The 14973-nt window shown below is 33.6% G+C and overlaps 1 protein-coding gene across 1 annotated transcript; it reads right to left on the bottom strand.

The window, feature by feature from the left end:
* Nucleotides 1-873: 873 nt before the first annotated feature.
* Nucleotides 874-2650, bottom strand: LOC111886538 (6,7,8-trihydroxycoumarin synthase). Its single transcript, XM_023882795.2, has 2 exons — nucleotides 1751-2650; nucleotides 874-1636 (listed from the first exon to the last, which is right to left on the bottom strand). Exons 1-2 carry the CDS (start codon nucleotides 2630-2632, stop codon nucleotides 1028-1030), a joined length of 1491 nt encoding a protein of 496 aa, XP_023738563.1. The 5' UTR covers nucleotides 2633-2650; the 3' UTR covers nucleotides 874-1027.
* Between the last annotated feature and the right edge of the window lie 12323 nt (nucleotides 2651-14973).

Here is a 14973-nt window from a genome sequence, read left to right as displayed (position 1 = left end):
ATATGGATGCATTAAAAAAACTAACTACCAAAAACCCAAAATAAAGCTTTCTCACGTACTTCTTATGATCCAGTTACCGACATCACCAAGGTACCCCATGGACTTTACATGAGCATGTTTGATTGTGATGAGGCTAGGGTTTCCTGACATTTTGAGTAACAATCATACAAAACTTTAGTTGAGAAAGCATAGTATAAGAGAATAAAGAGGTTCACGATTCTTGCCTGAAAATCATAAATAAGGTGCTTCGTGGCGAATCGATGCAGGTTGTGTACGGATCTAGATCCGGATCCTTGAAATCGACATGGTGGAGAGAGAAGAAATGGCATTTAGAAAATGAAGCATCGGATTTGTTTATGTTTGTGTACCTCTTCATCCCAAATAGAACTTTCATCACTTTAAAAGAACCATCGTCTACAGAAAGAAAAAAGAGATGAATATAAAGAATTGGATCAACATTTTTTAGAAGATGATAAAAACCGAAAATATTAACGATCCTAAATCCAAACCATGTTCTTAAAACCATCATAGAATCCCTTTAAATCTTGGCTTAAATCTCGACTTCAGTTAACACAGTAGTTCAAAGACGAGGTCAAGATAAGGTAGGATAAAAAGGAATGATAGAGTCGGGTCAATGTATTGGATTAGATACCTGTATTTAATGTATTGTTTGTTGTACAATTTAATAAAATGTGGTTAAATTTAAATTTAAAAAATATTTTATTGATGATTGTTTGTACTTTCGGCTTAAAGGTTTGGACGCGTTAAATCTATTTTTAAAAATAGCAAGCTTTGTATAATAATATAGTAAGATATGAATAATGAGAAAGTACAATAATTATGGGACGTGGATGTTTACTTCAAAATTCCAAAGAAAAAAACAACATATTATATATCTACATATATGTAGCTTAAATTATCTCTACACACAAATAGATCGAGAAGCCAGCTATTAAAAGACGATGGAAATGTATAAGAGCTAGCTTTAGTATGCCCTTATATACCAAAAGGCAAAGATAATAATATTTCACATGTACACATTAGCTAAAAGGCAAAGATCATTCGTCTTGTGCATGGTTAGCCCCGGCATAACATCAAAGTCTATATCTTCCTTGTTCATGCCATTCGGCAACCTCCAATCAAACCTGTAAACAAGATTAGCAAGCAAAAGATCCACAGTGACAACTCCCATTGAGATTCCAGGACAAATTCTTCGGCCTGCCCCAAAAGGAATCAACCCGAAATCATTCCCTTTAAAGTCGATATTGCTTCCCAAAAACCTCTCCGGCAAGAACTCTTCTGCTCTCTCCCAAGATTCAGGGTCCCTTCCGATAGCCAACACATTCACGAAAACCACAGTTTTTGCCTTGATTTTGTAGCCATGTAAAATGGCATCTTTTGTTGTTTCTCTAGGTACTAGAATGGGAACCGGAGGGTACAACCTCATGGTCTCTTTTACAACTGCTTTCATATATGTGAGTTTAGGAAGATCATCCTCATCTACTTTACCCTTCTTTCCAGCCACATTTCTCACTTCTTCTTGTGCTCTCTTCATCACTTCTGGGTTCTTTATGAGTGCTGTCATTGCCCAAACCACTGTTGCCGCACTAGTATCTGTTCCGGCTACCAGTACATCCTAAAACACAAACAAAGGAATAATTAGATAATAAAACTATAAACGGGTTTATATAGAAATCGAGCAAACGGATAAACTCTTGTTCAGTCAATAAAAATAGAATTTATTGATTACCATAAGCAAGGCTTTCATGTGATCGTCCGTGAGGTTATGGTCTTCTTTCAGTCGTAGTAAAATGTCAACAAAATCCTGTTCTTCCTCATTGGACATAAAGTTCCCAGAGTTGATGTGTTCATCAATGAGTTTCTGGTAAAATACATCAAAATAGTTGAAGCATTCATCTAGTCGGTTCATCTTTCCCAATAACCTGTCAACCAAACCCACAAAAGGCACACCATGCCAAATATCGGAAACGAAAAAATCCACCAGAAGCGCCTGAACTTCAGAGAGAAGCCGAATAACCTCCTTTATGTCATATCCATGTTGGTAACTCTTGCCAAAAGCCACTCTCATCATGATAGTACAAGCCACACTCTTCAAGAGTTCGCTCAAGTTTACTGGCTTTGACGATAGAATCAGCTCATGTATCTTCTTCATGGCACTGGACACCTCATCTTCACGAATATACCTAAAAGATTCGACCTTTTTAGGGCCTAGCAAATGAAGCATAAAGATCTTTTTCATCTCTCTCCAGTACTCATTATAGGGCGAAAAAGTCACATCACGATCGTTGTATGATAACTTATTTGTTCCAACAAATGATGGCCTACGGCAAAAGATTATATCTTGTGTTTGCAAGGCTTCTTTCGCTACACTGGCTGAAGAAACAACAATAGCGGGGATGAAACCCAAGTTGAGGGACACGATTGGGCCGTAGGATTGGGAAAGTTGCCATAGCGAAGTATGGAGGCTTGATCGACGGATCTGGTGCAAGTTTCCGATGAAGGGTAGACCAAGAGGGCCTGGTGGACTGAATCTTGATCTATTTTTGATAAGTTTGAGAAGAAAGTAGATGAGAGGAAGAGACAGAAGAAGAAACACAAACAACACCGGCATGGTTGATATGTTATGGACCTCCACCGGTATTTTTGGCTTTATAGACTCCATGCACGGATCTAAGATAAGAATACCGTGGATACATGATAGCTCTCCACGTAAACTGCAGGTGCATGCATGCTTATGGGTTGTTGTCGTTTTTCAAGAGTTAGTGTGATGCTGAGGATTTTGGGGTACATACACCCCGCGCACATGTCCCAATTTTTGTTTTTTTTAACACCCTTTGTATGATTGTATCATATATCTTTTCTCTAATCTTTATCCTTCTTTTAATGATTTAATAATAATACATTTAAATTATTTAAAAAAAATAACTATTATACTTTTATCATAAAAGTAAGTTGATCTATCCTTTACAAATATCCAAAATAATATATTTATCTTTCTTTTGTTCATCAACTATTTATCCTTAGTTTTTGCAATGAATTAAATACATGAAATAGATCTCATTTGATAAAAATAAATGAAGATAAAATAAATTATCTATCTAACTCTACACATTTAATTGGAAAAAAATTAACAATGGTACACTTATATGTCATGGCCCGTTCTTTCGGTTCTCATGATTGATCTGTACAGCGGGTATATTGTATGGCGACTATATGGTCAAATATGAATTAGTGTTCACAACTTAACACTCTTTCACTGGCCGTTTGTCTCTATCTTTGTGATTGATATAGCAAGAAGCCTAAGAACAAAAATGTGTTGTGTGTATGTATATAAAGTCAAACGATTTTTTTTTTTTTGTGGAAAAAATCTTCTTTCGTGTGTTTGTATCTCAGATATTTTAAAATAGGTCACCCCTAATACGTTGGGAATGAAATTACGAAGCTTTATTTTGTTTTAAATTAAAGTTACAAGAATGAATAATGGTCTTGAGGTTTTATTCTTATCACACATGCAGAACCAATTTAAGATTCCTTCTCCAAACTAGTTTGTAAATATCTCATTTTAACCTCCTTTAAGTTTCATTAAACCTCTATTTAATTAATTTTAAAATTTTATTTTCAGTTTACTTTTCCTTTATATTTAACATCTTTAAATTACTTAAATGTCAAGCAACGCTGTTACAAGACGTGCAATACTGGCAACGCCATTAGCGGCGACGTTCAACGACAATTTTATTTGTTACTGCTAATGATAGCGTCGTCGCTAAAGGTGGTACACATCAATCCGCGTAGAGATGGCAAAAAAACTCATACCCTATGTGTACCCGAAACCCTAACCCGAGTTGACCGGGTAAATACCCGAGTTGACCGAGGATGGGGACGGGGATGAGTATTACCCGAATATAAAAAGCGGGGATGAGGATGGGGATGGTTCTACCTATCGGGTACCCATGCCCGTACTCGAAATCGGCCCCGATGGGTACCCGATATATATATATATATATATATATATATATATATATATATATATATATATATATATATATATATATATATATATATATATATATATATATATATATATATATATATATATAGTATTAATTATGTTTTTGTTTTTAATAATGCATAAGCAAATGCTCGGTAGAAAAAATAAGGTTTTCTAACAATCAAATGTATAGTTTTGGGAAGAATTTTTATGTCTTTTTTTGTAAAGAATGATTTAATTTTTAACCATGAATGTTATTGTTCGTGTTTGAATACATTCAGTGATTATAGTGTTCTATATTAGTTCTCTAAGTTTTTGTTTTGTTGTTTAATATATAATTATGAGTTATTTTTTATAAAAGTTCAAAACTTTGTAACGGGGAAAAATCCCCGATTACCCATTAGGGATCCCCGATACCCATTGGGGATGGGGATGGGGATAGATTTCTAATCCCCGATGGGGATGAGGTCGGGTATGAGGATGGGTATGTGGATTCGGGTATGGGGATGGGGAACGCAAAACCCGGTATACCCGTACCCATTGCCATCCCTAGTCATCCATGTCATGCTCTAAGAAGTTGAAAGATTTTTTATGTTCAAGAATCATTATAAAATGATATTTGTTAATAACATATACTGATATAGTGTCACATCATATAACAAGTAAACATTAATTGATTGTTTATTAAGTAATATGATTATTAATAAATTAAATCATCACTTCAAAGTAAATTCGAAATTATTGTTTCATGGAAATAATAATTATAAAGAGTTTAACTAACTACATTTAATCATAATTTATGATGTAAATGTTACGCACATCTTTTTAGACTTGAAGCATACCATTTTTATAAGTTGTGTACAAGTTTTATAAATAAGATGATGTGTCAACCGCTACTTCTCTTTCATCCCACCATAAGGACTAGCATATGGGGTTACTTATTTGACTTTTGTAGTATTACACATTCACACTTACTTACAAGTTATTTGATCATTTAATGTAAGTATAAAATGTATTGTACAAATGGAAGTATAAAATAAGAAAGAGAGAGAGAGAGAGAGAGAGAGAGAGAGAGAGAGAAAGCAAATATCGAGAGCATTTTTGTTACAACTAGCAATTTAGGGTTTGAGATGTGAAGCTTATTCACATCAAATTCCTCTATGTAACATTGTTGCATCTTATTAATAAAATTCAAACTACAATGTTATTTGAATTCATGTGTGCATCCATTGTGATTCAAGTTAAAATAACCTCATGCAAGCCCATAACTCGATCCAATAACTTAGCCCAATCAATTTTGGGCCTTGGTCCAATAATTCTCGGCCTAACACCCTATTGGGCCGAAAACTCTTTCTTAGGCCCTATTAGGCCGAAAAATCTTTCTTGAGCCCTATTAGGTTGAAAACTCTTTCTTGGGCCTTATTGGGCCAAAAACTTCATTCAGTCCTTCCATTGGACCAAAAACTCTCTTATTAGGCCCAAATAAACCCGAAAGCCATACACATCTTATTGGGCCGAAAACGTGTTTTAGAAGCATTTAAAGCCGAAAACCCTATAGGGTTTCGCTTGGACATGTGAAATGTGTTTGTTAACATATATGTTGCACCAAATCTTGTGGATATGCGTTGCACACTCCAAAAATGGTGAAAAAAAAAAGAGTGTTGTGCTCAAACATGCTTAACTTTTGGACAAATACATCCTTAACACTTATGCTTACACAAATATTTTCATATAATAAATTTCATGGTCATATATGTATTTTGTAGAAATCGTGATTTGCTAGAGTCACAACAAATTAGAATATTTTGTGTTAGAAAACTCTCAAACTAATTTTTGGTGTATTAAACAAACTACAAAACTTGATATTTTGCTAAGTTAATTTTATTAGTAAAATATTTTTAACTATGTTGTCTTATTTTTGATGGCCTAAAAACTTGAGAAATTATGCTATATGGCATGTTCACCATGGATTATTCACAAAAAGTATTATAAATAATCTAACTAAGAGGATATACACAACAGTTTATGACAGAAAAATAGGCGTGTCGTAAACTATGTGTCACAAAAGCTCCAAAGGCATGAATAATAATCCGCGTGTCATAAAATATGTAAAACGCGCGTCATAAACTGAATAATATGAAATTTGCCAACCGCGTGTCATAAAAAATCTGTCACGAATTTGCAATGGGATGGTTATTACATTAATCGATAAAGGGACTCAAAATTTGTGTAAATCAATTAATGCTTTAGTGAGTCACTTTCCTTCACCGTACCTACCTTGCGTGCACCGTAAGTCCTATAGTTATAACCAGAGTCTCCTAGAGGGAGAGCGAGATACTTGTGTATAGATTTATACGGAGGTTGACACCCCCACACCTGAGTTGTTCGCTACAGCTAAACGGGGCCAGTCTAGGGTGACAAATATCTTATCGAAACCGACGCCTGAAGAACGTAATGACAGGCATATCAGTCACATCAAGCATGGTCGTAACGACTCACGTAAGGATTAACAACATTATATTGGATTTACAGAGAATATACAGTTCACTAGTTTTATAAAATTCAAAACTACGCTTCATTTTTTGTACATTATTATCACCACTCTAGCCTTATGTTTTAAGACTACAAATTTTCATACAACAGAAAATATTGGATTTTTCTAGGAACGCACTCTTTATAATTACAAACAAAATAAAACAAAGGACATACCTGCAATTATTCAGAGTTTTAGAACGAAACTTACAAACCATTTTGCACAGAAAATATTAGATTTTCTAGAGTCTTACAAATTATTACAAACAAAGATGTTACAAAACCTTTTCTTACAAATATGCTTATGAACTCACCAACATTCAATGTTGACGATTTTCAAATGACTTATATTCTTAGAGAACCAGTAAGCAGGTACCTAGGAACCAGATTCGATGTATTTTGAAATTTCATACATTATGTCATTTTTGTGTAATTTCATGAACACATACAACATGAAAACAATGTAAGTGTGTTATCTGAACGTATGTTGTTTGGTTGCTATGTTTCATTTATATTCAATTGTTGTGATATTATACAATGACGTCATCCGCCCCTGGACGTTTCCGCCGTCCTGGTCCGGGGGTGTGACAATTTTTATCGCTCCCATTTCCTCTTAATTGTAAGTTTGTTGCTATTGTGGTGCTTAGAGTTTGATCTCCTTAGAAGGATTACTTTTATAAGTCTTAAAGGGTTAAGATAAACTCCTTTCAAGTTAAGAACTAGAATTCCTTAGTGAGTTTTTAGTGACTTGATTTAGGTGGATACATATAGAAAGTTCCTAGCTTGGATCTTGTCTTGCTTCATCAACTACCAAGCCTCCCATTGAGGACTCAAAGGACATCAAACGTAGTTATTTTTCTAACTCATCTTTAGTTGTTGTGTTCTTTCCAAATCTTGCTAGATGATCCTTAGTGTGAATAAAATAGTTATGTTGTTCAAATTTTAAGTCTTTCGTTTGCTAAATATCATGAGTTTTTGAATAAAACCATATGTTGATCATATCACCCAATCGAACGATTGTTAATCCCTTCCGTCTTAGATACCATTATCGGCGACACAAATAGCGGTGATTTTGTTGCCGCTAATGCCCAAAAATATTAGCCGCAGAAGAATTCCCTCTAATTACCCGAAATTGTCGCTGGTAAATCCTTGCATCGCCGTTATTTCTTGTCGTCACTACTTCTCTCCATCTGTATCAGGACATTTATACTTTCACTTCTAGATTAAAGAAAAACCTCGATTGAAATCATCATCCGGGGATTTCGACCTCCAAACCCATGATTGAAACTCTAGCCACCCTTGATTGAAGCTCTGGCCACACATACACCACCGACGACCATAATTAGTTGGCGAAGAAGCATTTACCGGCGATTTTTGTTTTTCCGACGACGGTATGTTCCTTCTTCCCTCTTTCCTCCTTTCTCTTTCTCTTTCTCTTCTGACTAGAATTCCATACCTAATTGTTTGGTTTTGTTGCTTTTTGTTGTTTAAGTTACACCACCACCACTGTTTCACCATCGGTGATTACCACCATCACAACACCATCGGTTGAAAGAGGGTCGAATTATGGCGAACACAGGTGCATTTTTTTGTAATTTTTTCTATATGTGTGTATTTGATATATATATATATATATATATATATATATATATATGATTGGTTTTTTAGGTAACAAAAAATATGGCAGAAGTAATTAATCCTAAGTTCACATTCAACCTATTGGATCTAAGTTTTTCTCTATTGACTGCAACAAACAATTGAACATCAAGAACCCTAGGAATACCCTACTATTTTCAAAATTCATAAAGGGTTTTAGAGCTTACATACCTTTTGATTATTATAGTAAATAATCAACAATTCCTTCTTGAAAAAGCTTCAGAAAGCAAGCACCGGAAATCTTGTGTCTCAGATGGCTCACACCCAAAACCCTAGAAACCCTATAATGAAGAGGGAGGAGAAGGAAATTTCGTTCCTAATACTCTTAGGAATTTCATGAACAAATTTAATAACCTTGGGGTCCTATTTATAGTTTAGGCAACTTACAAGCAAAGCAGAATCTGAATTGATTAAATAATAGATTTAATCATAATTCAAATCATTTCCTTTTATGCTACCAAGAGACTTTCAGAAACCTTAGAAAGACTCTCAATTTTGTTCACCCCTTGGATGATTCTAGAATTGATTCTTTTGTTCACCTATTGAACAATTACAATTCACCCCTTGCACCTTTAGTTAGTTCCAGTTAATCCTAAATTAATTTCAGATTAATTTTCATAAATAATTAATTAATTCTAATTGATTTCTTATTAATTTATTAACCATATAAATTAACAAATCAATTATTTAACTTTTAATCACATGTTAATTTATTAATCACATAACAAGTTAACATATCAATTATCTATTCCCAACAGTCTGCCACTTGGATAAGTCTACAACTACAATTGCAAGTATAACTTCTAAATCAGCCAGCAAAGGGTGCTTTCCAAAGCAAATCCAGACTCTGATCTGATAAGATATAGGTCCTAAGGTAAGTGATAAAATATTCCTTCGTTCTTCAAGATATCATATGGACGTGAGACATGGATTAGAATCAATCCCATAGTCTAAGATTCTATTTCTTGATTTCCTGATATACGACGATTAAATTAAAACTACCAATTGAACACATCAATTCAGTTCGGGCTCGGCCAAGTACTTCAGATGTCGACAATAAATCATCGAGGGGCCCAAAGATATCGTGTTTCCCATTAGGACAAAAGGAATGAATAAACTTCGACTTATATACTTGTATCTTTAACTTATCAAATCATGCATGATGCTACGTTTTATAACATCACATTACTGGTGCGTTTTCATAACACCAATGCAGAACCAACTTGTAAATTACAACTCATATATCTCCATTTCAAGAATATAGAATATTATCGTCTCATAATTACTCGTGATATAATTCATGAAGTAATTCTCTGAGCGTGGGTTTACCCAATACTCAAAATCTCCATTTTCTAAGTACACATGAATATTGTAGCAACCATTTCAATGTCTAATCTCCATAAACAATCAACAATTCAATTCATAACAGTCTTAATTCACTACTTACTTCCAAAACTATGAGCGACTGTGGAATTTGAATAATCATATCATTTAGGAAGTAAAACATGCAAAGTGAAATTCAGTAATAAACTAATTAACCATGGTCTCAAAACTATTGAATATGAATAATCTCTATTATCTAATCACCATAATAATAACGACTTCATTCATTGTATGATGTTTCGAGTAATCAAATAACCACTTAAATTAAACATCATTCATGCCATGTTATTAACATGCATACTATGCATCTCTATGGTCCTTTCTTTGTGAACAGATCAACTAGACATTATTCTAATGATGCTCTTTTTCAAAATTCTAAATTCCTATCACTATCTAATATGTGATGGAATTCCAACTTAACATGCATTAATCTCCTATGATATCAAGATTCTAAAGTCTTAGAGACTAAGACTTTGATATTACAGAATATCCCATTGCAACTTTGCTACTAGAAACAATTCCATGGTACTAAAGGTTCTAATTCAAGGTAGAATCCGTGAACACATCACTTGCATTAAAGTTTCCAACTCACATGTAGAATTTTCAACCATATCCTATTATGAAAACATTTTCATATTTTCATATGACCATCAATTCTGATAAGAACCATCTCAATCTAGAATCATGTCACTATGATCTATCCAAATTAATATCATACTTCTAACTATCCACAAGCAACCAGTCTTTTGGTGTAACCTTATAATGTTCTTGGCAGTTGTTTAAAAACCTTAGTCAAACAAAATCCTACTATTTTTTCTCACAATGCTCTAAGCATTTTAAAAATTATAATAAGTGAATGTTATAGCATATATAATCGATCCTATATCCAAAGTATATCGAAATCGACTCATTATATCTTATATAAGGATCTGATATATGTTCAATCTCTTGCTATAATATTTCCATATATTGAATTTCCTATGTTCAACCATTTAAACATGATATTCATATATCTCTATGACTAAGTTCTATTAAACTATACAATCAAAACCTCTTAGATTTGAAAGGAAGTATGAGTGCCCTCTCCCATAAGTCTACTATAGCGAAACAATTTCTTAACTTTGCAACTTGAAAACTAGAAACATTATTCCCTACGAACAGTATTATCAACATTCATACTAGCATCACAATTATGCTCCCACTAACTTTGACATGTACCCGGAAATCAACTATACTTTTGGAAATCAACACTCTTGACTTTCTTACTGAAGTATAGATTTATGTTACGTGATGCTTCTATAAGTCTTCAACTAGACTTCTTAAGCTTATACGCCTTAATTGGATATCATATGTGTGTGTTTAAACCCTTTCTGAACTTATAGATATATGTCTTGAAAGTTCAAACAATTCCTTGTCATTCCTCACAATTCAAAATATGAAGAGGGATAACGTAATCATATTGTGAATTTTAGAATGCAATTAACACAACCAATATCCGTATTAACCAGATCTTTTAAAATCAATCAAAAAAACGTTTTTCCTCCTAATCATTCTCATGAATTAGAGCAAAACATTTGCCACTTATATTTTATGCTGCATACGTTCCTATCCATGTGAATCTACCATTTTCAACATTTAATGAAAAGACAAGGTTTAGGACAAAATGAAAATTAGATTTAGTTTCCTTCATGGACTGAAGTCTGCTATTCTAAATTTCTTTCCTTCTAGTAGCTCAAGGGCCTTCTAATGCTTCCATATTATCAGCATGTCACCAATATTGATCAATGCACTTTTACTGACCAACGCGCTTTACTTTTGTAGTTAAATTAGAAATATAGAACTCATCAGCATTGCCAACTCAACTTGAGGTGCACAGAAACAAGAATGTGTCAACCAAAACGATAGGTTATCAACTTCAGGTCGCGTGCTAGTGAAAACTAAAATGTTTATTTTTCGTTGACTCCTAACTCTTAAGATCAATACGACTACCACTGACTTCTTGACATATGATTTTTCTCTCAAGGAACATTCCTTGACGAGCTAAAACAAATATTCAAAAATTCATGTGGATTCCCAACAAGAAAAAAATTTAAAGAATAGGACTCAGTTTATCTTTTGTATCTCAATTAATGAAAAGATCACAACTCCAAATTTGTATGTGCCAGAGTAAGAAAACATTTTCACTTCATGTATTTTGAGGTGTTTTTCAACCTTCTTAGTTTGAAATGAGTCTCAAGATATGATTCATAGTTACTAGAGCATGGCTTTAGAGCTTAATTTGGAATGAAGTATGAATCATCTCTTGATCGAATTATTTCCATCAATATTTGATTCGTCTTCTTAGTCATATAATTTCATTAAGATGTTCTTCGAGGATCAATTATGATATAAATCCATTAAAGCACTCTCATTTCCTTTCCGATTGGAGAGACTTTTATCTTCATGCCTAATAGATTTTTCTGTTCGTTCTACTACTCTTTGAATCTTTTCAAAGCATTAGAATTTTTTTTAATCTCATAAACACAATCATATTTACTGAAGCACCACTAAATCATAATGAACAGAGTTGCCGTCCTTTGTGGTGGATCTGAATAGTCCATATCAACATGTACTAGATCTATTAGTCTTTCACTCGCCTCACATAAACATATGAATAATGAATTAATCATATTTTTTGTTGGATTAGGTGTCTAAGCCCATAACTATAATTGGTATACTTGAATTGATAGTAGCACAGTCATTTTGGGTTGCCTTCACTCTTGCAACTTGACATGATGTCTTATGGAGAGAAGTTGAATTTCTTATTTGGAAAGATAAATTGATATAAATGATTTATTGATATGTTAAGAAAATAGTATATTAATTAGAAATCATATTGTTTAATTAATATAAAATTAGAAATTAATTTGAAATTATTTTTGGGATTAAAGGAATTAATGAAAAGTATAGGGGTTGTTTTGCAATAAATTGACAGTTGTAAAATAGGGCTCTTGGACTCCTTACATAGGAGTAGACGAAAATTATACGGAGGCCCTATAAGTTTTCGTCCAAGGTTTCTAGATGAGGAGTCCAAGGGCTGCTTAGGCCTTAAGCATGAATTTAGGGTTTCCATCTGCAAACCCTAGCTTTGGGACTAAGCAACATCGAGTATAAAAGGATCCTAACACTTGGGATTTTTGGCCACCTGCTCTTAACCCTAGTATAGCCAAAACTTTAGTGTTATCTCCTCCTTTCGCCTCTCATCCTCTTGCAAAGAGTGTTTGTAATCCGTTAGAGGTGTCACAGTTGAGGCACTTGCTTTCAAGAGTTCACGATCTACAACGATTATTGTTATTGCTACATAACAATTGAGGTATGAATCTAAACCCTAGTACTAAGTTAATTTTGATTATTGTAGATTCATATTAGGGTATCTCTTTTGTATTTAAGTTTGCATGTTCAACTAGTGAAAACCTAGATCCAAAGCAATAGGGTTGCATGAACACATAGGAATTGTAGTTATGCTCAAAACCCATCAAAATTTTCAATGAACAACATTCTCATGCATCACACAATTCGAATTGTATGACTCCAAGTTTTTGTCCAATTGAAACTTGGTGATGAGATATATTTTCACTTAGTCAATTATGACAATACCATAAGTGATATATTAAGAATTAAATCCACAACTAATATTGCTAATATTAGAAACATAACCAACACTTTCACAAATTCCATGGCAAGGAAATATAAAATAAGGCAACCAGATAAAGCAAATTTTCACTTTTATTGAAAATAAACAAAAAGTTGGAAATTGTCCTTACAATGCATAAAATGAAACTATGTTTCTAAACATCTCCTAAGAGTAATAGCAATCTATTAAATTTTCCTAACTCCTTAGTAGTAGCTCCAAATTTTTATCTTCGAACCATGTGACCAAAGTTCATTTCTCATGATTAGATTTAGCTCACCTTGCTCAAGCTTCTTTCTTTCTCTTAGCTCCTTTAATACTATCAAAATGTGATCATCACATCATGTATTAAGAGTATATGAATAGCAACCTATAAAACAATGGTGTTAGATAATGGATGTACCTTAAGTAGAGTCACATGACTTCACTTTACGATCTCTAGGATATTTCAGGTACTTTGGGCAGCTTCGTTTTCAATGTCCCTTCAACCAGCAGTAGAAACAAATGGAATGATCCTAGGAGTAGTTTTTCCTTTTACCATACGATCAAACATTTTGATCTTGGATGACCCTTTTCCATTGGAAAGAGCAATATTTTCTGGACCGTCATTGTCACATTATCAATGTCCATGGAAACCTTGGATTTAGACCCAATAAGCATCTCTGCTTTAGATATACTCTTAAGCATTTCTGCTTCAGCAACAATCAATATTTGGGTGAGATTAATCAGGGTCACGTCAATACTTCTCATATAAAAGTTCTCAATGAACTAATCATATGACTTTGGAAGCGAGAGAAGAACCAATTCAATGGCTTGCTCCCTTGGGAAAACAACACCCATTCTATCCAACTTGTTAATGTACGATTTAATTTTCAGATCATGCGCACACACAAAATTTCCATCTTGATGTCTAGATGCCAATATGGATTGAGTAGTATCATATATTTAAAATTGAGGAAAACGTGACATTAGGAGAGTCACAAGAGGAGGAGGTGGAAGAGTTGAAGAGGGATAATATCTAGATCGATCATTTCCTATGGAAGGGAAAAGAATTTCACCTTGACTTGAAATTGGAAGACCATATCCAATAGATTGAGGAAAACCATTTCCATAAGAGAATAGATAATTCAAGTCACTTGATTTTAATCCTTAATTATTAACACATAAATTTAAATTAAGGCTAGGATCCATATTCTCGATTCGAAATTTGAAGAGGGATGTCGTAATCAAATTTGAATCTATTTTAGGTAGGTAAGTCTCTTACCAATTTCAATCTTATGAAACTCCTAGATCTTTTGAGATTTATTGAATCTTATCAATGGCATGTTTAATCTCGAATTATGCTCTTAGTTTTCTGACTGGGATGCCGAGGATCATAAACAAGATGTGAATAACCATGCAAACCCGCTTGATAACCTCAATTTCATTTATCATCTCACATTGATGTGTCGGTTAACTACACACGATCCATCAACAATGATAATTTTCGACAAGCCCATCATATCTCTTTAAAGTCCTTGTTAGTGTGTCGGTTAACCAGACACACTCCACTAACGACATATAAAGCATGATGTGTGTTTTCATCGATTAGCATACTTTTCACATTTTTCCTACAGTAACTAGAGTGAGATTTTTTAATGAATGTTCTAGTAATTTTATATCATTATACTTTTAATGAGATTATATCCTATCAAACCCGTTCAGCTAACGACCTTCCACCACA

This window comes from Lactuca sativa, chromosome 4 (genome assembly GCF_002870075.4).
Source record: "Lactuca sativa cultivar Salinas chromosome 4, Lsat_Salinas_v11, whole genome shotgun sequence".
Classification (NCBI taxonomy): Eukaryota; Viridiplantae; Streptophyta; class Magnoliopsida; order Asterales; family Asteraceae; genus Lactuca; species Lactuca sativa.
This window is presented reverse-complemented; position numbering and strand designations above follow the sequence as displayed.